Here is a 23,406-nt window from a genome sequence, read left to right as displayed (position 1 = left end):
CATTTGAAACCTCGCATCCATCCCTCAACTGATATGCCACCCGGCACACAGCTGACACGAGGCTGTGACATTAAAAAGCTATCAAGCTATCATTAGGAGAGCTCTGGCTGCCTGGTGTACGACCTCAGGCGATGAAGACAACAGCAGCAATTTATTGTTAAAGTGTGTGAAAGTACTGTAAAGAACACTGTATCACGTAGATTAGCCGCAGCGTGCATCCAAGCGTTAGTCAGGCCTCTTCTGCTGCACACAATAAGAGACAGCCACTGGGAGGGGAACATTAAGTAAGTACCTTACGCCTTAAAGGCTTGCCAATGATTTATATTTGGACATGCTCTAAGCCCTACATGATAAACTATGTGGGGGGTGCACAATAAGGCAGAGGGAAAGAAAAATGTTTTCAGCATGAATTAATCTCTCAGCAGCACTTTTGCCTCATATATGGTCACGGTAATATTGTTCCTTTTTCTTATCGATGTCAATCGAGACCTCAGATTTATTCATCCAATTAATTTATTCGTCATAGGAGCCATGCTGTCTTATCTGAATCAATAAAATAAAATAAGTTCAGCTTCATCGATACCTTGTATGGTGAACTAATTAAAAAAAAAAGATGTAATTTGTAACATGTTGACCAAAGAATATCTCCTGTTTGACTGCAAGGGCCATTTTCACAAGGAATTACTTCCCAAAATATCATTATTTTGGCATTTTCATTTCTCAACTCATTGATTTTTACTGCGTAATGGCTTTGCAGTTGTTGTTGTAAATTGTCACTCGAATATAATGTTGTGTGGATGCATGCGGCGTGCAAAATCTACACAACATAATCCACATCTACCGGAATACAATTTTTAACGGTACTTATCGTACGCCGCCCTACTCTGCTTATTGTTCTCCCCATCTGCTCACATGCTAGGATAGCGCCACTATGCAGTTCTGTGCCAACAAGTTAGACAAGAAGGACTTCTTTGGGAAATCAGATCCGTTTATGGTTTTCTACAGAAGCAATGAAGATGGAACGTAAGTAATTGTCTCTATCCATCGATCTATCTATCTATGGATTAATCGATTTTATGATATGAGAAAAAAACTGTTAAGTACAAGAAGATTCCCAGTGCTAATTTTAGCTCGCTAACAACTGCCGCTAACAAGATCCCAGACTGTATTTCCTTTGTCATATTTCACCAACTTGTTTCCATAGTGAATTTATCTTATCCCAAGACTTAAAAAAGGAGGACAGTGAGCAGCTTGGAAGATTTTGAACAGTTGAACAGTCAATGTCAGTCAGAAAAACAATAAAAGCTGAAGGGCAACCCTGCGGCTCTCTGGAAGTGAATTACCGCACGTCTCCAGCAGCTCATCATAAATCCCATATTCTGTTCCGCAGCAGGATTCCAACCTTCCACACTCTGATCTTAAAATCAGGTCCTTACAAATGCAACTGCAGCGACCCCAATATATAAACCATCTTGGAGTGAGGAGAAGATGCTGTCCAACTATAAAAGCGCCTATGTGAGAGTGTGTTGGACTGTATGGACACTATAGTAGGAGCTGCAGTGTTTAATGAGTCGGGCACAACTTCCTATGTACAGAGGCATTGGTCACACCAGCACCACAAACAACTTCACTTGCATAAATGACTCAGAGAGAGCATACTCCATCTAGGAGAGGTAATTCATGCAAAACCAAATTCTTCCCATCAAACAGTACCATACAGTAAAATTAGCACTGGGATTCTTCCGTAGCCTTTAACGCCTCATTAGCACTCTTGTAGCTTTTTGGGGCCGCAAGGAAGAACATGTTATGGGGCCGAGTACCTAACAGACTTACGGAGGTTTCTAATGCTTGTGGCACTCAGTGGAGCACAAGTAATCCAAATAAAAGTGGCACGCCTGGTTGCTTTGTGAGAGGATGGTTTGCGGCATTTAATAGGGATTTATGCTCTGTGAAGCATTGTAGATAGCAGAAATCCAATGGCACAGAAGGGCTTGGTTGAGAGAGTCAGACTCAGATATGACATAATTCTCTGGGGTCTGTAAAACAATATAAGTGGGAGACCAGCCAAGAAATAAACAAAGCCGGCCGGACACAGCCCCTATTTAAAGTGTCCCCGCATTGGAGCCTCTGTCCTTTCCGTTTTACACTCCTCCTCCCCTTATTTGCATATTTATCTCTCACGTCTGCATAAAGGGAATTAATGAGCAAATTCTTTTCACTGCCACGTTAACTCTTGCCTCCTCCTCTACACTCTTTCTGTCTAGCTTTACGATCTGCCATAAAACAGAGGTGGTGAAGAACACGTTAAACCCGGTGTGGCAGCCATTTACTATTCCTGTCCGAGCACTCTGCAATGGCGACTACGACAGGTAAGCTTGGGCAACAAAGCTGCCTGCTGTCTCTTGCACTACTCCTCTTGATTATCGACATAGTCAGGCAAGACCTGCTGCATGCACGCACACACACACACACACACACACACACACCTTGATAACCCCATCCACATCATCTGACCTCATTGATTCCTGCTGGAGTCATCTATCGATGACCTCCACGGCCCCCGGTAGTATACCTCCAACATTGTCCAGTGTACTGATGGCAGCTATTACTGAACAACAAGCATCAACCGCAAGGATGCTTGTAACCAGCAAGAATCAATCCCATCTTAAAATGTTGCACTGTAAAGTTTTTTTTTTTCACAGTCACACTATTGTACTGTGGCTACATTCATACATTACTACTAAGTATTGATTCTTACTTGAAAGCACACAATGAGTGCCATTGTGTAACCACAAATTCAATGTAATTTAATTCATTCAAAGGATTCTATTTTCTTCCACCGTTGAAGTACAGCATAAGGCGAGGTCTAAATCTGTGGAGGGGCGGACTGGACTCTGTTTTGTTATTTTTACATATACACGCAGCTGGGCGCAGTTAAAAATGAGAATTTTGCGCCGTTGTGGGCGTGAACACAACTGCAATCATACAGTGTGAATAGAAGAGGCTTTCAAATCAGCAAACGATAGGCACAATCTTTGACATGGCGGGAACAGAAACTGATTTTCTGGACTAGATGCAGGAAGTCAAAGTGTACAAAGTACCTTCGTAGGGAACTGCAAGCAGACCTCCACGGACAGATGGTATAAAGTTTGCCAGGGAGATCGCAGATTTGTGAAGTGGACTCTTAGAGACCGTTTTCCACCCTGATCATTCATTTCTGTTTGTGCCTTCCACTTGAGTTCGTCAAATAATATAATAAACAAATAGGTCATTGTTTAAGTTTAAGTTTAAGAAAACCTTTATTAGTCTCGCAATGGAGAAATTCCAGATTCACAGCAGCAAAGTTATGAAAGGAAGAAGTAGAACAACAAAAAAATGAGATGATTTAGTTTCATGTTTTCAGTTAAAGTTCAAGAGTGACGGGGTAGATCAAGGTCAGTTTTTATTCATTTATTTATTTATTTGCAAAACAGTAAATGCAGGGCCTTGGCATTAGACCATACAAATGAGACATAGCATGGAATTACATTGAATTATTTTGAATGAACTAATGAATTTCCTCATTACATTGACCTTTAGCATCCGTTGGACTGCGCTGCGACAGAATCTAATGCTATGATGGATTTCTCTTGTCTTATTTGGCATATCATTAATAAAGACACATTGTGTTATAGGGGATTTTTCACCTTGGTGAGCTGTCTGCGTTTGATTTAGAAATCCGTGATGGAAAGGGAAAAAAAAGTGAAATCAGGATGCCATAGGCAGTGATGAAATAAAAGTGACAGGCACATTTTCTCCTCTGGACGGCAAGAAAGTTTTTGTGCGATTCTTGTTTTTGTCGTCACGCGTGTACCTCCAGTTGAACTCTAATTAAGGAGGATACTGTGAAAATAAAGGACGTGTGCGAGATCAAACCCGAGCAGACAGAATGGATGAGAGCTGCGCATTCCTAAAGGAGGAGCTGCAACATGTAACAATTTTTTTTTTTTGGGGGGGGGGGTTGTGTATTACACATGAGCTCCAAAAGGGGTCACTAACCTGTCAGAGTCGATCATACACTTGGGAGAGAGGTGGACATCAAAGCCAGGAACACACACACACACACACACACACATCCAGTGTTCACAAACATGTGAACAGTGAGTAATGGAATGTGACAAGTCACAAGCTGAAACGGTTGGAAACGCTGCAGGTCTTGAAATATGACCAGGCAGCATAGAAACAGGTTATACACTTGCTTATTTTTCCTGTTCATATTTCCAGTGTGTGTTTGTGTCAACTGACGCCATGTAATATTGCCATCAATGCGGAATTCTGAATGTGGCACCCACGAAGAAGAAGCCAATCACCAATAGCAGCCAAGTGTATGTAAGACGCTCCGTGTTTTGGACATCCCAAATTTCCCTAGTATGGGACAAATAAAGTGTATCTTATCTTATCTTATTAATATAAATTTTTTTTACGAAATTAAAAATGGGCGTACATGTTTTTCACAGGGACTCATTGAGACAAAGTAACAGTCTGTTTTACGCTTCTTGCATTCGTGTTTTTAGGGCTTAAATGAAACTAAATATGTACCGTAAGTATTAAATACAATAGCCTGACTAGCATTTATATAATTAGAGTGAAAATGAGAGTGCATATGAAGAGTGTCTGAAAATATAATGAAGACGTGAAGACTGAAACGCGCACTCAATTACACAATTACAATCCGGTTTGTGAATGATTTCACAATCCAAAGTGATGATCGGCTGCTTGATGTCACACACAGCGTCTTGCCCGTACAGTTGAACAGGAAATCGGCAAATTCAGCAGTGGTGATTTTGAAATCAGGGACTTTGTTTGTTTGACGCATTACATACACGGCACACAAAAAATTCATAACTAGTTTCACAATCTGAAGTTAAGAATAATGACTGTTATTGTGGATTACGATGACAATCTGACATTTTGGTTCAGACTTTAACAGGCATCATGAAACTTGAAATGCTTCATTTGCTTTTGCGGGCCATGAAAAATTATGTAGGGGGCCAGATCTGGCCCCCGGGCCTTGACTTTGGCACCCATATTGTGGATGATAATGGTGATGATTATGACGATTTCTATAATAATATTTATAATTATCATAGTTATTGTTATTCGAATCTTTAATGAGATTTGACACATTTCCCCCAGGCTTTTGAGCAACAGTTCATAAATGAATCTACCTTCGTGATTTAATTAAAACCTCCCAAAAGCTAATTTCGTCCATATACAAGCACCGTGACTCCTAAGTTTTCCTTTTTTATCTGTGGCAAATATTACAAGGAGATCTTTGTAATTACAGCTGAAGAATGGTTCACTGTTAAATGTACTCCACTTTTTTTTTTCTTTTCTTTTCTTTTTTTTTACTCTCTCAATCACATGTCCCTGCATTACTGGAGATGAGTCATTTCATTAAAGAAGTCTGAGAATAGCAGCAGATAGTCGAGGCAGATTAGTTCTGAAGTGCATATTGTTCTGTGAGTGCAAGGGAGGCACAGAAGGATCCAAAACTCTTATGATCCATGTTTTAAATTTGAAATCACGATGAAAATAATGTCTGTCTCGAATCTGTGTAACACCGTGCGCACAAACTTTAAATTAATTCTTGTCCACAAAGCAGTCTAATGAGAGGTAATATATTACAATTTTTTCTCAATTTTTCGATGCCGTCTAATTTATTCCACTGTCCTTTTGCAATTGAGAAGAGAGGCATCCTGTTGCCACCACCAAAGTGACAAGCACATGCTTGAAGATAACCTCAAAGGACCAACCTGTCACCACACAGCAACCAAGGCCAGATGGCAGAGAACTAGTTTGGCTTATTCTAGGCCTCGGTCCTCTGTGACAGCTTTCTTTGAATCGGGGCTGGTGGAACTTCTTACGTCAGGCAACATTGCAAGGACGAGAAGCACTGCGATGAGATCAATGGAACATAGATATGAAGGTGCCCAAAATGTTGTTTTTCCTCCGTCTCTTTGCTCCACAGGAACATTTCTTTCCTGCTGCACCGGTGCGACGTCGCAACTTTTTTTTATTTTTTTTTTCTCTAAATGACTGACTTCTCCATGTGCTACAGTTTGCAAGTTACATATTTAAGGCAAATTTCACTTTTCTACAATTTTTAAGGAACGCATAGTGGTAGCCCGGTGGTTGAATTTGTTTTGTTTTGAAAACAAATTTCCATAGAAAGTGTTGTGAATAAAATGGATGTCTTCCGTCAAGCTTGAGAGACTCATCATCTGGCTTGACTTGAATCAGAATCACGTCGCCGTTATTTTTTTTAGGTGTTGTGATCAACTTTCGAGGCATATTTTTATTGAGAATTGCAGGAAGTGTACCAGTAACCTCAATCGTCCACTGTGTAACCATCCATCCATCCAGTTTGTGTTTTCTTTATCGGTTCTCCCAATTTGGCTCACTATTTAGCTGGGGTACGCCCAGTAATGGTCGCCAGCCACTAGCGGTGCATATATAGACTAAAAACCATTCCCACCCACATTCACACCGAGGAGCAATTCCGAGTCGAGATTCCTCTCAACTGAACCTCTCAACCTGCGAGGCAGGAATTCGAACCAGCAGGTATACCTCACATATCAATTAGCTCTTGCATGCAGAGCATTTGTTTTTTCCTTTTTCTTTCAGCAAAATACACTCCATCCGTACATCCACATTTCCGATCCACTTTATCCTCACAAGGCTCGCCGGGGGTTGCTGGAGCCTATCCCAGCCGTCTTTGGGCAGTAGGCGGGGGACACCCTGGATCAGTTGCCAGCCAATCGCAGGGCACACAGAGACGAACAACCATCCACGCTCACAATCACACCTAGGGACAATTTAGTGTTCAATCAGCCTGCCATGCATGTTTTTGGAATGTGGAAGGAAACCGGAGTACCCAAAGAAAACCCACGCAGGCACAGGGAGAACATGCAAACTCCACACAGGAAGGCCGGAGTGGGATCAAACCCACGACTTCTGCATTGTGAGCTCGACGCACTAACCAATTGATCACTGGGCCACCTAAAATACACTCAACATGGTAAATTATAAGTCATCACACCACACTGCACAGACCATACGATTACCGGTGTGGTATTTGTCATACTGATGATAGTTAGTGGACACTTTCTTCCACAGCATGACATAATTATCTCTCATTACATACACTGTTGTGTTCTGAGAGTATCATGTGTTTGCCTTAAAAAGATTCCACTTGACATGTGATGCTCTTAAATGCCTCTCCACATTTTTGCACCATGTATGTGGATAGTCTTCGTCAATTGATTGAAGCATTGGTGGAAAATCCACGTAGATTGGTGGGTAAAAGGATAATGATATTCAGTGAAATGCAAACTCCACTAAAAAATTCATGATATACAGAGCGGGCATTATTGGGAATTGGAGATCTGCGGGCAAATGTACTCTGCCAATCCTCAGGGGGACGAAAACATTCTGCTTCATATCGTGTATAGTACTGCAGTACGGGTAAAAAAACATCGGCCGACAGGCAACCAAAAACGCTTGGACTGAAAATAGTGTGTTGATGGCTCATCTACCTTGACGAAATAAAATTTAATAAATTCACCACACCGTTTTCTTCCAGGGTATGTTTGGTTCAGAACGCTCCCTCCATCATGCAATTGGCACTTATCTGTCGATCCCTACGCCGAACGGTTCATGTATAATTTTCTGAAACACCAAATAAAAATCGGTTCCAACTTCCCGTCAGTTGCGTCAAAATGTGCTCTTTCTTCCAAACTACCTGTGGAGCCTCTGCACATCACAATTGTGCCTGGGAAAACTTGTTACGTTCAGTCTGCCAGCCTGGCTCTCGTCTCTCTGGCATAAAAGCCCTCTTCAGTTGCAGTATTCAACATGCTCGTCAGAACATATGGACGGAGGAATCCAATGAAATTAGGACAGATGGCAATGCGGCTCTTGACAAGAATTTCTGTATAAAGTGGATTTAATTGGCAAACAAAACAGTAGCAAGCTGGTTCAAGTGGGACCGTCGCGTGTAAGTGGTCTCCAGTACACTTTCCTCATCTTTCCAAACGACTGTTTGACGTAACTGTTTGAATTCTTTCTCCAGAACAATCAAAGTGGAGGTGTATGATTGGGACAGAGACGGCGGGTGAGTGGATTGTCTCTTTCTTTGGTGCCCGTTTGTTTGTCAGCCCTAATTGACTCGCACCTTCTTCCGCTTCGCAGCCACGACTTCATCGGGGACTTCACCACCAGCTACCGAGAGTTAGCTCGAGGGCAGAGTCAGTTCAATGTGTACGAGGTAATTTGTCGGTGTTTTTTTTTGGGTGCATCGTTAAAACCTACATTGGTTGCCAGCCAATCGCAGTGCACACAGAGACAAACAACCATCCACGCTCACTCTCACACCTAGGAGACAATTCAGAATGTTCCATTAACCTGCCGTGCATAGTTTTACTATGTGGGAGGAAACCGGAATACCCGGAGAAAACCCACGCAGGCCCGGGGAGAACATGCAAACTCCACACAGGAAAGCCGGAGCCGGGATCGAACCCGGTACCTCTGCACGGTGAAATCGACCTGCTAACCACTGGGCCGCCCTTTCATGCAGCCTGTAACATGATAAAGTGTCCACTGTAGTAACCGTTTTCCCTGAAAGGGTTCAATTGTGTCGAACTCTTCCGCTAAAATCGCCTGGATGCTCACACCACGGAGTGAAAAAGGATGATGAAATACAACTGTTTTGTCAGTGCCTCACAATTTATTCATTCATCTTCCTAACCGCTTGATCCTCACTAGGGTCGCGGGGGGTTCTGGAGCCTATCCCAGCTGTCTCCGGGCAGTAGGCAGGGGACACCCTGAATCGGTTGCTAGCCAATCGCAGGGCACACAGAGACAAACAACCATCCTCGCTCACACTCACACCTAGGGACAATTTAGAGTGTTCAATCAGCCCGCCATGCATATTTTTGGAGTGTGGGAGGAAACCGGAGCACCCGGAGAAAACCCACGCAGGCCCGGGGAGAACATGCAAACTCCACACAGGGAGGCCGGAGCTGGAATCGAACCCGGTACCTCTGCACTGTGAAGCCGACGTGCTAACCACTGGACTACCGGGCCGCCCCCTCGCAATTTAAGACCTCTTGATTTAAATGTCTACTTCCGAATCAGTCTCAGTTATGGTTCCAAAGTATGGGACACATACTCGATCACTTTTATAAGAACCATATTTATAGACGTAGACACCGTTCTCTTTTTTTTTAAACTTTATTTTAAGATAGCAATAGCAAATATTTCAATCTATGAAAAGCAACAAAGACGACATGTCAGGATCTTCATGCTGCTGTGGTTCACTAGTCTCACATCAAGGATAAATACCTGTCTTTTGGATGTCATCTCCATTATGTGTTACTGCCGCTTCTTCTCTACCTCCCAGGGTGTCTGAAAAGGCTTTTTACTTTTTTTTGCATCAGCAGATTGTTCAGGGTGTCAGACAAATTGCCATTCTTCCATGTTAAATGAGCGGTTGTCACTTTCATGCCTCAGAGTAATGAGCTGAGACGTCTTTGGTCTCACAATTGACATCTCTCTCTTGTTCTCCAGCCGGTTGAATGTGAGTCATGCACCTTGAGCCCGCTGTCCCCTCCACCCATCGAGCCGCATCGTATTTTGACACGTCAGTGTTTGCGCGTATGGTTGGCGTGCGCAGGACGCCAAGGCTAAATTGTTCATCAGTGCTCTTTATTGTACCTCGTGCGTGCGTTCAGACACTCACGCACGCACGCAACTTTCGGACCTTTTTTTCCCCTTGTTCTTTATTATTATTTCTCCCATTTATTATTGTAACAACTCAGCCATATTGCACTGAGCAAAGAAAAACCCACGCAGTACGCTCCTTTCATCCGAATGCTACCGCGTCATTGCAGTAAGTTACATTCCTGTTGCTGAATAATATTTCTCCTGGTTGCCTCACAAAAAAAAAAGCAAGTGTTCTGCTCCAATTTTTTTAGCTCCAAAAAAAGGTTTGAGATATGATGATTCCTCGAACCATGATGATCAGTATCACTTTTAAATGGGATTTGGTGCATTTTAATGCTTTACGAATGACTTTATGTTTTGTGAGATGGATACACTGTAGCGGCGCAACCAAGCTTGTAGCTTATAAATTTTCCTGTGGAGGTATGGGGGGGGGGAAAACTGGGAAATTGAATTGAATTGAATGAAATTAACTGTCTTTCGTTGTCATGGAGCAAACTATGAATCAAGGAGGTGCTTTATCACTATAATCTTTAAATAATGCTTCTTTCATATGTACAGTATTTTCCCATAGTTTTAATGACATTTATGGGATATTGTTTCTTTTTTTTAAATCTGTAGGTTATAAATACCAAGAAGAAAATGAAGAAAAAGAAATATGTCAACTCTGGAACTGTGAGTGTCTGCACCCAATCAAGGCTGGAAATTTGCCTCTTTTGTGTTTCACTCTTATTCTATTGTTCACTGATTCCGCCCAATTATCACATTTGCCGCAGAGTGTCGGGAACATTTGTATTTTTTTTTTATTTTTGGTGAACACGACAGATGGAGCCACAGTAGGTGGAGTACGCCGCAGTTTGTACACGTTGATCCTTTACATCACACCCAGTTGTGGACTTGGTCAAATTGGCCAAAAACAAAAATCATTCTCCTAAAATAAATAAAAATAAAAAGAATGGCATTCAAAGAGAGAGCTCACAGTGTTAGGTGTCAATAAGCACCCCCCCCCCCCACCAGACCCCCACACCCTCTCCAAGCCTCCTTGCTAGTGTGGCCATGTGTCAGTGATGGATACAAATATAAGACATATAAATCATCTTGAAACACACTTGTCTCGAAGAGAGTAAACGAATCACCCAGCAGCAGCCATCTCTTCTCTTCCGGCGAGCACTCACTCGACATGTTTTTTTAGCCAACAAACCAAATTGTAGATCGTATTCAATCTGATTGACATTTTTTTTCATTCTTTCTTTTAGGTCACCCTGCTCTCATTCTCTGTGGAGTCAGAGTTCACGTTCTTGGATTACATCAAAGGAGGGTAAGTACGCGGTTAGTTCTCGGACTGGCTCTCACTTAATTGAGCACCGCTATTGAGCTTTGCTTTTCAAAATGAGCGTCCGCAATTCCCTCTGTCATGCGGAGAGATGCAGTCACCAAAGAATTATGCCGTTATATATATATATATATCTCGGGTACCGTGCAAATATGCACGGTAGCGGGTGAAGACATCTGATGGATGTTTTTTGTGTACTGTGAAGTGGCTCCATTTACTGTCGGATTTGGCGAGCGTTGTAATCATGAATATACAAACTACGGTGATTGTTGATTTTAATGACAAGTAGCAGGCCAGGAATGAAACCGTTTTGCTTTTGCTGCTTCATGCAAAATGCGCTCACCTATTGGATGAAGTCGCTCATGGGGAGCTTTATAGTAACAGCAACATCTATTTGGCAGGAGAGACACAACAAAATGCTAAAGATGCAAATAATAAGGATCATATTCGATGATACTAGCAACAAGAATTCTTCAACAAGCATGAGTTTCTAAATATAATTAAACACTCAAACGTCTCAAGCGTGGCGTTTTGACACACTCAGCGGGACTGCAGTGTGAAGTGTCGTCGAAAGCGATCGTTTAACAGAGATTCACCAAAGTGACAAGAGGCTCCAAAAAATGTCACAGCTTTCCTAACACTGACCTTTAAATCAACAGTCCACACACACACACGCGCCCGCACAAGCAGGCAGATAACCCCAACAAAAATAATCATTTGTTCGGCGAGTTTAAAGAATGACATCACTGTCACTCCTTTTCCCCGCAGTCCAGTTTGCAAAGCGACCGTAGCGCACGGACGGGGTAGCGAATGCATCGAAGAGGCCTCATGAATAATACAATGGCGTGTAATTAATGCTCAGGTTGGCAGGGTCGGGCGTTGGCATATTCTCAGTCTCCGCCTAAAACTGAAAGGTTAATGTGAATCTTTAAGTCATTCATTTGGTTATCATTCTGCTGCCTTACCCCCCCCCCCCCCCCCCCCCCGGGGCTGGCGTTCACATGTAATGAGTGGCTGTCATTTGGGCGCCCCCAACCCCCACCACCACCCCCCGAGATCTCGTCACTGTCCCGTAAATTAACGAGAAGAAGGCAGAACTTCATCAGCGAGGGAGAATTAGATTATGATTTGTTCTTGAACTACTCCGTCACTTTAATTACTGGTTGGCGCCGTCCGCTTGCTCCTTCCGCTGCTCCTCGTGGAGGTGAAAGTGGGATAAGTACGCAGGTATAATCACTTCAATCTTTCAGAGCGAACCGCGGCTCTGTGCTTGACTAGATATGACACGCGGCACTGACAAATTGAAGTCGTGATGGCTTTTGGACCTTTGGCACCATCGGAAATCATTGATGAAACTTGATGAGGGACGTTTCGTATTCCTGCCTGTTGTAGCCTGACATTTTTCTTCCCATGTTTTCCTTTGCACCCACCTTCTAGGACGCAGATCAATTTCACCGTGGCTATCGATTTCACAGCATCTAACGGTGAGTGATACAAAGCGTATATGCGGGGCTGTGTTGCGGCAGAACAGATTGAAGCGCTGTTTGACTGCGGAATCAATCACAAGCAGACACACAAGCGGGCGGCTCCGTCGGATACTGTACATTGTCACCTGCAAGTGATGATCTTTGTTGCATCACCAAACGGTAAATAAGGGGAATGGCTGGCAAAATACAGGACAAAAACCTTCAAGAATTGATGAACAAAAAAAATGTTGTTGCTCCTCTCACCTTTTATTCTTTTTGTCCATTGGCCCAACTCTGAACCCAAAAGTGAATGACACTGTCCAGTATTTTGACTTATAATGATAGCAGCAGCCCTGTCATTGTCGTACTTGTGGATTCCCAATTTAGCGTTTATGTTATTGATATATGTAAGTTCAATATATTGATTTTATACTTCGCAAGAATGGCTCATTTTGAACGACTAAAGAAAATGCCGTTGCAGTCGGGATATTCAGAAAGGTCACAGTTATTGACAAGCTGTCCAACAAGTCCTGGCACAGTAATGAATGTGTTGAGATTTGAATTGTAATGAGGTCATGCAGTCGTATTGGATGCCACAGGAGAGTCGTTTAAGCAATAATTGTTCCCTTTATATTTTGGAGTACGATCACACAGTCATGTTTTGTCAAATCCTATGTGAGCTACAATAATGATTGAAAGGTTGTCTGAATTCCAAATTGTTTGACTTTTAGGTTGTTTGACTAGATAAATGAATGTTATATAAAATACAGGGCGGCAAGGTGGTCGACTGGTTCGCACGTCCGCCTCACTGTGCAGAGGTCCGGGCTCCGGGCTTTGTATGTTCTCCCTATGCCTGCGTGGGTTTTCTCCGGGTACTCCGGTTTCCTACCACAATGGAGCACTCCAAATTATCCCTCGGTGTGATTGTGAGTTTGTGTGGTTGTTTGTCTTTGTGTGCCCTGTGATTGGCTGGCAACCGGTCCGGGGTGTCTCCGGCCTACTGCCCGATGACAGCTGGCATAGGCTCCAGCACGCCCACGACACTCGTGAGGATGCGCGGATTTGAAAATAAATGGATGGTTATAAAATACAGTCAAATGTACGCCAGATGTCAGAACCATTCTGTAGAAACTACATGCACTGCATATTTAACCATGATCTGAAATAACTACACATCATTGTGGCAAAACAACACTCTTGTAAGTTGAAAAAAATGGAATGGCGAACTCATTGATGTTGTTATATAACAACACCAACAACCGCATCTGTCCTGCTGTTTACTTACAGGTATTTGCAATATCAAGCCGGCTGCAGTGGGGAAAAAAATCCTTAAAGAAAAAGACTGCGTTGCATCTGTACGAGCTGAGCGCAGCCGTTTGGTGAAAGTTTTGTGTTGGTTGTGTGCTCAATAGGTAACCCCTCTCAGTCCACCTCACTCCACTACATGAACCCCTACCAGCTGAACGCCTATGCCATGGCACTGAAGGCTGTTGGGGAGATCATTCAGGATTATGACAGTGATAAGATGTTTCCCGCTCTCGGCTTCGGAGCCAAACTCCCCCCCGATGGACGAGTGTCACACGAGTTTCCTCTGGTAAAGTCACATTCCGTTCAGCCTCGCAGAGAGCAGACTGCTTTTGTGTTTCAGTTCTATATGAAACTTAAAAGTGTCATTTGGTGCGCACTGCTTAGAATGGAAACATGGAGAATCCTTACTGCAATGGTATAGAGGGCATCTTGGAAGCCTACCACCAGAGCCTGAAGACGGTACAACTATATGGGCCGACCAACTTTGCGCCAGTGGTGAACCATGTTGCAAGGTGAACAAACAATACGGGAATCTCATGGCGATAAGTTGGGGGGGCTTGGGGGGAATGGACGTTTTACATTTTTCTCAAACTTTCTCCTCAAAAATGTAACAAGAACTTTATTTAAAACAAAGCTTAGTGGGAATTCGTAAAAACAAGTCATCTCTGGTATTGTATTCCATCTCGACAATTTCTATGAATGCAAAGGAATTGAGGCATGAGACAACAAATAAAATAGCACGCATAGTAAATTCATAAATAAATTTCTGTTTAGCATGAGTGCTACGCATGAAAGTGGAAGACCATGTGGGCAAATGTCATGCCTTGGGGGGGGGGGGGGGGGGCAGAAACGCCCAGTGAGACGTAGCGTGTCCACCAAATTCACAATCACGCCAAATTTCTCCATTTGCCCCCAGCAGGAAAATGATGAAGCACCAGTCTAGCAAAATAAGGCCCTTGACTTTCGAAGCATTTGAAATTCCATCAACAAAGATGACATTCGAAATGAGTATGAGAAATCAGCTGTGCATTCGAGAGCTTTTATAAATGACAAAGAAAGAAAAGGACAACAACAAAAAAAGATCTTTTGATGGATTCAGGACATTACAGAAAGGGAAGTTCATTACTTTCCAGGGCCATCTTTGAAAATTCTCCATTCAGAAAGATATTTTCATTTTGGTAAATTCATTTCAAAACCCCGTTCGCAATGTTCTGATGTCGTATTTCATATGAAATGTTGAAATCAAAAAATAAATGAAATCAATCAAGCGTGCCAATAGTAGTCTGCGCCACGTTCTCTCGTTTAATGATGCAAACCCAAAACCGCACAGACACAATAAATTGGACCTGACATCCGCTTGCACATGAATTTAGATCACATGGCAGCTGTCAACCGAGACTTGATTTAGTTGAAAGAACAAATGAGATAGGTTGTGTCAATATTAACATGCACTGAGATACACTCGCATGGACAAATTGTGGCATGATCAAAAAGAAGAAAAAAAACCCACTTCAAAGCTAATTTTGATCTCCATCGCCTGATGTGTGAAGCGTATATGCAAACATTTCCTTCTGCAAATCCATGTTAAAAACATCATCCTTTCACCTTCTTTTTTCACTGATGCGGCGGCTAATCGACCTTTGTTTGATGTAGCGTATGAAAATGTGTACTTGGGTAGAAATGGGTGGGACAACATGACAATCTGTGAATCGAACAGTTAATTTGACACTCTGGAATCTTTTTTCGATAAGGGTTATCTGATGAGTATTTTGCATGACAAAGCACATTGTGATCGCCGTTTACTTTTTGACGTCTAATCAAACGTGTGTGTGTGTGTGTGTGTGTGTGTGTGTGTGTGTGTGTGTGTTCATGTGCGTGCGCGCAGGTACGCGGCGTCAGTGCAAGACGGCTCCCAGTACTTTGTGCTCCTCATCATCACAGACGGAGTCATATCTGACATGGCCCAGACCAAAGAGGCCATTGTTAATGTAAGTGTGGGAAAGGCCTGATTTGTTGAAGACAGTTTCATCAAAATGCTGCTCATGAAGAAAGCGGCGGGTGGGGGGGGGGGGAGGTTAATTTAATTCATTAACATTTCTACACAATCCCCCCACAGGGGTCCTATTAAAGGAACAAGCAAAGGATTACTATAATCATTACTAAATGTGTTCAAATGTGTGCTTGTAACGGTCACCGAGCGCCCGCGCTCTCATCAATTTGCCACAAATCAGAGAAGGTATCGGGTAAAGACAAAACATACTCTCGCAAATCTATTTTTTTTTCTTTCTATCCGAACAGAAGCTTTTTGCCTTGTTCTCTTCTACAAAGCACCTACCGCCTCCTCCGCAGCCAGCCAGCCAGCTGTGGGCTCAGAACACCCAGCAGACTGGATTTAAAGGGAATTTGCGACTGTTAGTCAACACATTAGAACAGCCACACCTTCCTTTTAAGATCTTGCCTGCTGCTCTATCTCACAGTTTCTTCTGTGACTGCTGACTGATGCTTGCCTGTTCTGCTTTCACCCTCTTTGGAACTTGGGAGTTGCTTTCATACATGCTGGCAAGGTGCACGCCGCCCCCACCCTCCATCCCATTCCTCAAAGTACAAAGGATTGCATGTGAAAAAAGTTGCACAACTTTGTTTGGATGTGTTATTAACCTCTGCGTGTGAGCATGAGAGTTTACAAACGATAGCAGTTTTTGCTAGTCTAAAAAAAAAAAACATGCATCAAACACTCGTCACCTACCCTCTGGCCCCGTTGCCACCTCCCTTTGCGAAAGTGAGATTGATTCGCCTACACATAATGATGACTTCTGCTGTCTCTTTCATTCTCATCCCCTCTCTAGGATCAAATCCCACTCTCAACAGACATGTCACCCCTTTCCCTATAGAACCAAATCCTTCACAGCCTTTGATTTCTTTCGCTCGCTCGTCTTCTTATTAACTGTCAGCCTTTACCCTTCATCTTGCCACATATGCCAAAAGCACTGCGCTGCATTTTAGATTCGAACCGGGATATTCTTGAATGAAACTTTGAAATGATGTATGAGGGATGCTGTTAGGGAACGAGGGAAAAAAAACGCAACGCTGAAGCAACAACGGGAAATGTTCCATCATGATGTGAGAATCCATCCATCCATCTTGTATATTGCTTATCGCGTCTATGGTCATGGGGAGCGAGAACCTATCTCGGATAACTTCAGGCAAAAGACCCATCGTAAAAATAAGCCATGTAAAAAAAAAATTAAAAATCTTTTCTGATTGTAAGATATTGGCAGCAGCCTGTTTTCTAAGAAATAGAAATCGAGATAGAGGACGGCGGGTCACCTAAATAGACATCTTGTGCTGAAAAATTGTGCATGCCTGCTTCCACCTACATCTTGAAAAGCCCCATGCCCTAACCGCCCCCCCCCCCACCCAATATAGGATATGCGTGTGCGACATTTGCATTGAATGAGCACATCTGCAGTGAGTTGCTGAGAAAATGAATGATTTCTTTATTGTTTCATTACACTGACTCCAGGCTGTCAGTGGCATAGGAAAAAAATAGGGCATGGTATACTGCCAGGTTATTTTTGGTTTTAATGTCATTAGCTACACACACACACATATGCACACACACACTTTTCTTTCAGCCTATGTGTGGGAGGACAGGCACTGACAGAAGTGTTGAATACTGACTATTACGTTGATGTGTGGTTGGGGAAGCAATGGCAAAAGAGGCACGTTAATTGGCCAGACAAATAAGAGTAAAAAGCTGCAGTCAGGTCGCCCTGTTTTCACCAATAAAGAATTTATTCACCCAATTTATTTCACCAGTCTCTCATTATCACTCCCTTTAGAGACACATTGACTTTTTGAGACCCCTCCGCCCCCCGCGTCCTCATTCGCCCCCACTCCAAACAAGCTTCCAACCAAAATTGTGAAATTGTTTACTTTTTAGACACCGTTCATGCAATCGCAGGGTCATCTACATGCCAATCATTTAAGTAACACCTATCACATATAGTATATCCATCCATCCATCCATTCATCCATTTTCTGAGCCGCTTAATCCTCACTAGGGTCGCGGGGGGTGCTGGAGCCTATCCCAGCCGTCTTCGGGCAGTAGGCGGGGGACACCCTGGATCAGTTGCCAGCCAACCGCAGGGCACACAGAGACGAACAACCATCCACGCTCACAATCACACCTAGGGACAATTTAGAGCGTCCAATAAGCCTGCCATGCATGTTTTTGGAATGTGGGAGGAAACCGGAGCACCCGGAGAAAACCCACGCAGGCCCGGGGAACATGCAAACTCCACACAGGGAGGCCGGAGCTGGAATCGAACCCGGTACCTCTGCACTGTGAAGCCGACGTGCTAACCACTGGGCTACCGGGCCGCCCACATATAGTATATATCGATCATTACTTTCATATCACGATATGCAGCGGAAAAGTCATAAGGGAGCTTGCAGATCAAAAAATTGCCATGAGTTTTTTTACGTTGTTTTGTTTGATTTGTGATTGTGACAAGAGACAAAAAGTACAAAGCCCCAATGCAAAGTACGCCTATTAAGATTAATTGTCCTATGTGTTTTTGTTCTCTGTCTGGTATTTCGAAAGTACCTTTAATATGTTACAATTAAATGTCATATTTTATGATGCATAGTATTAGATTTTTGTGTGTATGTGTGTGTGTGTGTGTGTGTGTGGACGTGTGGCTTGGGAGTGGTTGGGCGAGTGACCGAGGTTGGATGCTGTATAAACTGAAGTTGGCATCTCCTCCCTTTCCCTCCTCTCCCTGCTCACAAAAGCTTCCGCTGATTCCGAAAACCTCCCGCGACATATTTTGTCGCTCATCACGGGGCTTCTTGCCACGGCTTTCCCTGTAGACTATTGCACTTGCTCTGTCACGGCAGATATGTAAGCAGCTGTTTATCAGCGTTAGCACTTCATCTCGTCACTTGATTTCACTTCCTCCTGCATTCAGATAAATATTTTGTGTGCAAAAGGGAGATACCGGGGGAGCGTTCAACAGAAAGGAATGTGGACTGAGGAGGGCACAAAAGCATGTGGAATGGGAATGTTCCACTGCAGTCGCATCCTTTCTTACCTTGCTTATCTGAGGTAATGCGCTGTTTCTTTGGGGAGGTTTTTGTCATTCCGTCCCAGCCTTGTCGTACTTAAAGGTCATCCGGCTAGTTAAAGAGTGTTACAGAACATTAGTGTGGATGTACCATGCATAGGTGAGCATGTCACTGCGTCAATGTCACAGTGTCGGTAACATTCTACAAGCCTAGACCTCCCTGAAAAAAAATCAAAATAAAAAAAAAGATGTACAGCCTATGTGCACACGTTTTTAATTGCTGCACTTTGATTATTCTCTAGGGTGCGAAGCTTCCAATGTCCATCATCATCGTCGGCGTGGGGCAGGCTGAATTTGACGGTACGGCGACTTTCATGCTTAAGCCCGCTGCAATGATAAAGATTAATCGCCCCTTTCGTTGTAGACAGCAGAAACACGCCCACGGTAACAATGCGGTTATTGCGGGGCTTATAGCATTTCGACTGCTCAACAAACCTGTTGAAGTGATGTGAACAAGTACTTAGTAGTCGCTCACATTTCAAATAGCAGCTCATTATTGTGAGGAAATTGCTGTCCGTAATCGTTGGTGTCCAAGGTAGGTGAGTGCATTAATTATGAGCTATTGTGGCTGATGGTAATTACTGGGTTGGCGGTGTTAAGAAGGAAAGATGACCGTGATTTTCAGAGGCCATAACACAGAACTTTGCAGTTGATTACCGTATTTTCACCACCATATTAAAAAGTGTAGTGTCAGTTACGGGTGCTAGTTTTGTATTTAACATATACACCGGACACACTGTACAGTATTATTGGACGCAGGCATGCTAAGATGTGCAATAGCTTAAAATAAACGTTAGCATGCATGTACGTGAGTTCAGTTCTACTTTACTGAAATATTTATTTATTGTGGTATCGATCATTTCCTTGCCTTCCACTCATGCCTTTATATTCTTGCAGCTATGGTGGAGTTGGATGGTGATGACATTCGGGTCTCTTCCCGGGGGAAACTTGCTGAGAGAGACATTGTCCAGGTAACAACTCCCGAGCATGAACGTTTTAGCACTGTCGTTTTAGAAATGCTTTGTAAGTCCAAAAAGGGAAAGCGGAGAAAAAGTTCCATGCCACACCATTCGTTTGTATAAAAATACTGATGCAATAGGCTGCATAGATGTCCTAGATGGCCTTTCCCCCCAACCCGCTCCATTGGCTCACAGTAATATACAATTTCCAGGTCATTACTGCACTTCTTGCCTTTGCACCGCCTGTTAAATTCGGTGCTTCCAAAAGCCACCCAAACAAAACAAAAAAAAAAGCAAAAGGAGCCCGATGCTAATCTCTTGATGCTTGATAAATTGAACTTGAAGATCTGCAGGAGCCTGATAACGATCCCGATCATGTAAATCGGGTGTGTTGCAGCAGCGAGAGATGGAAAACATGCAGTTATAGCGGAGCTCGACGCCTGTGTTCTAGCACACATCCAAAGCTCGCCGAACGATAACGATCTGCAATCGGTGTGTCATTCTTTTGCTTCGAGTGGGTTTTATATCACATCTTGTGTTGTTCCTCCTCAGTTTGTTCCCTTCAGAGATTATATGGACCGGACAGGTAACCACGTGTTAAGCATGGCCCGGCTGGCGAAAGATGTGCTAGCAGAGATCCCCGACCAGTTCATTTCCTACATGAAGAGCCGAGGGGTTAAACCGAACCCGGCGCCGCCGCCCTACACACCTCACGGACTTACGCACCACCACCACACGCACATCTGACCGGATGACATTTTCATTGGTGAAGCAGCTTTTTCTCGAAGAGAGGATGCAAACGTTCCAGGACTCGTTGGCAAAAAGCCCTTTTTTAGAATAAGAACTGCGGCGTAGACTGTTTGGCGTCTAAATTGACAGCAGGTGGATTGAACAACAGCAACAAAAAAAAAAAAGAGATCATGTTGTGGTTGAAACTTGTGCCTGTCTGTGCTCGTTTCTGACATTGTTTCAGGACACGTGAACTTTGACCTGAAGCACTACTTCTCAGTTTTTGATGTGGCCTAATCCGGTAAGATTTTCAGGCACCTTTTTCTTGTCTGGAATTAGTTTTTATATTTGGAGATGATCTCCTTTACTTTACGAAGCATCAGGACTGATTAAGGAAAAATACTGGTGTGCAGTTTACAATTTGATTTCTTTAAACATCAATCAGGTATTTCACACCCTCAGACCTTGACCTTCTCTAATCGAGGAAAACTTTGGAAAGAGTACAAGATCCCCCTTTTTTTATTACATTCTACTGTCAAACACTGAATAATGTTTGACAGTAGAATGTGGCGTGCATAGTTGAAAAAGCAAAACCTATTTTTATTTCATCTGCATACAAGCAGCAGATGGCTTCTATGGGTAGCTGCAGGTTAATCCTTGCGGATCTATTTCATTACAAATAGCGGAATTTATTCAAAGAGATATGAAGCGTATTTATTGCTAGATTATTTTTTACAAGCATCATCATTATTCTCTTCCCGCACCATTTTTGTTTTCTGACAGCGCTGTACTGATCATCGTATTTGCTCGTTGGCATGTCACAATCTTTCAAAGATAATCACACTATTTGTTTTTTTATCATTTGGTTTCAAACTCTTCTTTTTGGGGGGGGGGGGTGTAGAAAGAATGTGTTGGTAAAGGCAGATCATTCCTGTGCTACTGGGCCAGTATTGTGCTACTTTTTTTTTTAATTTAGACACCTTGCTTTATTGCTGGATGCAGAGTTGCAAAGGGGCGGAAATTTATGATGGAACTTCTAAAGTCGGCCATTCCATTCCACTGGTAGATCTCTGGCTTGTTCATATCTTGGGAAATTATGAAAACGGAACGTAACGGTCACAGGGTCAAAACGACACCGTGGGTTATTATGCAGTTTGTAGTCCGGTGTATTTGTTTTCGCAGTTGTTTTCTTATTTTTATTGAACTAAGCGCCTGGTCAGAGACATATGCGGCGCAGATCATTGCTAGGCTACTTCTATCGCAGTACATTCCATTTCCGGTTCCTCTTTGACATCATTGGCATCGGTCTGTGATGATCTCATGAAAAAAAAAAAAACAAGCCAAAGAAAAAGCTGAACACGTTTTTGTAGGACCTTCAGATGCAAGTGTAAAAAGATATGACCAAGTCGTATGAGATTCGTTAAAGTCCTGTGTGATGTCATGCGTCATGAAGTTTTTGTGCAATTTACTAGCTGTTTTGATTTTCCTGTCTTGAACTCGGCATTGTTTGACTTTAAGGGCCAATAGAATTTAGAGGTTCCATTCTATTTCCGAAATTTCTCCATGGGATGTTTGGCTGGGGGATTATTGAAAGTTACATTTCAAGGATGTGGCTTTTTTTCTTTTTAATTAGATTTTTTACATTAAAAATTATAAGATAAGATAACCTTTATTTGTCCCACACTGGGGAAATTTACAGTCTACAGCAGCAAGATTGTGGGTAGAAAGAAGAAATAAGAAAAACAAAGTGTTTGCATTCACAAAATAATGATTTCATTACCTTCGAATTTGGTTTATTTATGTGAGTAGTTCATTGTAAGAAAGGGTTTCTGCTTTTTGCAGTTGGCTGTAAGATGTACATTGCAGTCAAGTCTGTCAAATTAATTGACTGTATATGTCTTTACGGGGGGGGGGGGGGGTATGTATTTCGGTGAATTCCCATGGAAAATGTCCACCTTTTGCAGCCCTAATTGTATTATCTAATGGTCAACCCACTCACAGTATTGCTCCCGAGGCACTGCAAGGTGGGGAAAACTGGGTCTGTGCTTGATTCCATGCTTACAATGGCAAATTCAACGTGTGCAAACGCGCGTCTAAGAAAGCGACTTGACATTGCCCATTCTTAGATGAATTGATATAAGATGGAGATGAGTGGGTTGTTTTTGCCATGACGCTTAACGCTCAGTCAATCTGAACCTGTCAAATTTTGCCAATTGTATTCACATTCTTCTCCATGTCTCCTTTTTCTTTTGAGCTTTTGGTGTCCGCCGTAATATTCTGCGATGACTACATGTCTGGTGTCCTTTACTCTTAAAGTAATCATTGATTGATTCCATGTCATTCGTTTAGTAGCCTACAAAGAGACTTAATGTTACAGTTCAGTGACATTGTCTCACTATTGAGCACAACGGGGGGGGCAGGCAATGTTGTTTGGAAGGCAACAACATTTGCAGTGAAAACGCAAATGAGCCTCAATATGCATGAGAATGTAAAGCATATGTAAATGATGATTTGCATATTAATCCTAATAGCACCTTAACATGAAAGAGTGCTTATTGAAAAGTTTTATTTTTTTTAGGGGGGGGGGATACAAGTGTTTTGATTTTTTTTTTTGTATTGTATGAAAGGTTTCTTCCATCAGTTCAAGATAATTTCCCTTGAGGGTTGTGATTTTTCGATACGATCGACTGCATGTGTCTATATCTGTTTCTATCCAGTTA

General features: G+C 42.8%; 1 protein-coding gene across 2 annotated transcripts in view; it reads left to right on the top strand.

Annotated features, from left to right (window-relative positions):
- cpne5b (copine Vb) overlaps positions 1-22,398 on the top strand; it is a 66,154-nt gene extending 43,756 nt beyond the window's left edge. For both annotated transcript variants that reach the window (XM_052076242.1, XM_052076241.1), the window contains 13 exons: positions 920-1,023; positions 2,265-2,369; positions 8,114-8,155; positions 8,233-8,308; positions 10,384-10,437; positions 11,019-11,080; positions 12,533-12,579; positions 13,974-14,155; positions 14,254-14,381; positions 15,755-15,857; positions 19,241-19,298; positions 19,896-19,969; positions 20,510-22,398. In XM_052076242.1, the coding sequence (XP_051932202.1) occupies positions 920-1,023; positions 2,265-2,369; positions 8,114-8,155; positions 8,233-8,308; positions 10,384-10,437; positions 11,019-11,080; positions 12,533-12,579; positions 13,974-14,155; positions 14,254-14,381; positions 15,755-15,857; positions 19,241-19,298; positions 19,896-19,969; positions 20,510-20,704 (1,230 nt within the window). In that variant the 3' untranslated portion in view covers positions 20,705-22,398. The remainder of the gene's footprint in view (positions 1-919; positions 1,024-2,264; positions 2,370-8,113; positions 8,156-8,232; positions 8,309-10,383; positions 10,438-11,018; positions 11,081-12,532; positions 12,580-13,973; positions 14,156-14,253; positions 14,382-15,754; positions 15,858-19,240; positions 19,299-19,895; positions 19,970-20,509) is intronic.
- The last annotated feature ends 1,008 nt before the right edge of the window (positions 22,399-23,406 follow it).

This window comes from Hippocampus zosterae, chromosome 9, assembly GCF_025434085.1.
Source record: "Hippocampus zosterae strain Florida chromosome 9, ASM2543408v3, whole genome shotgun sequence".
In the NCBI taxonomy this organism is placed as follows: Eukaryota; Metazoa; Chordata; class Actinopteri; order Syngnathiformes; family Syngnathidae; genus Hippocampus; species Hippocampus zosterae.
This window is presented reverse-complemented; position numbering and strand designations above follow the sequence as displayed.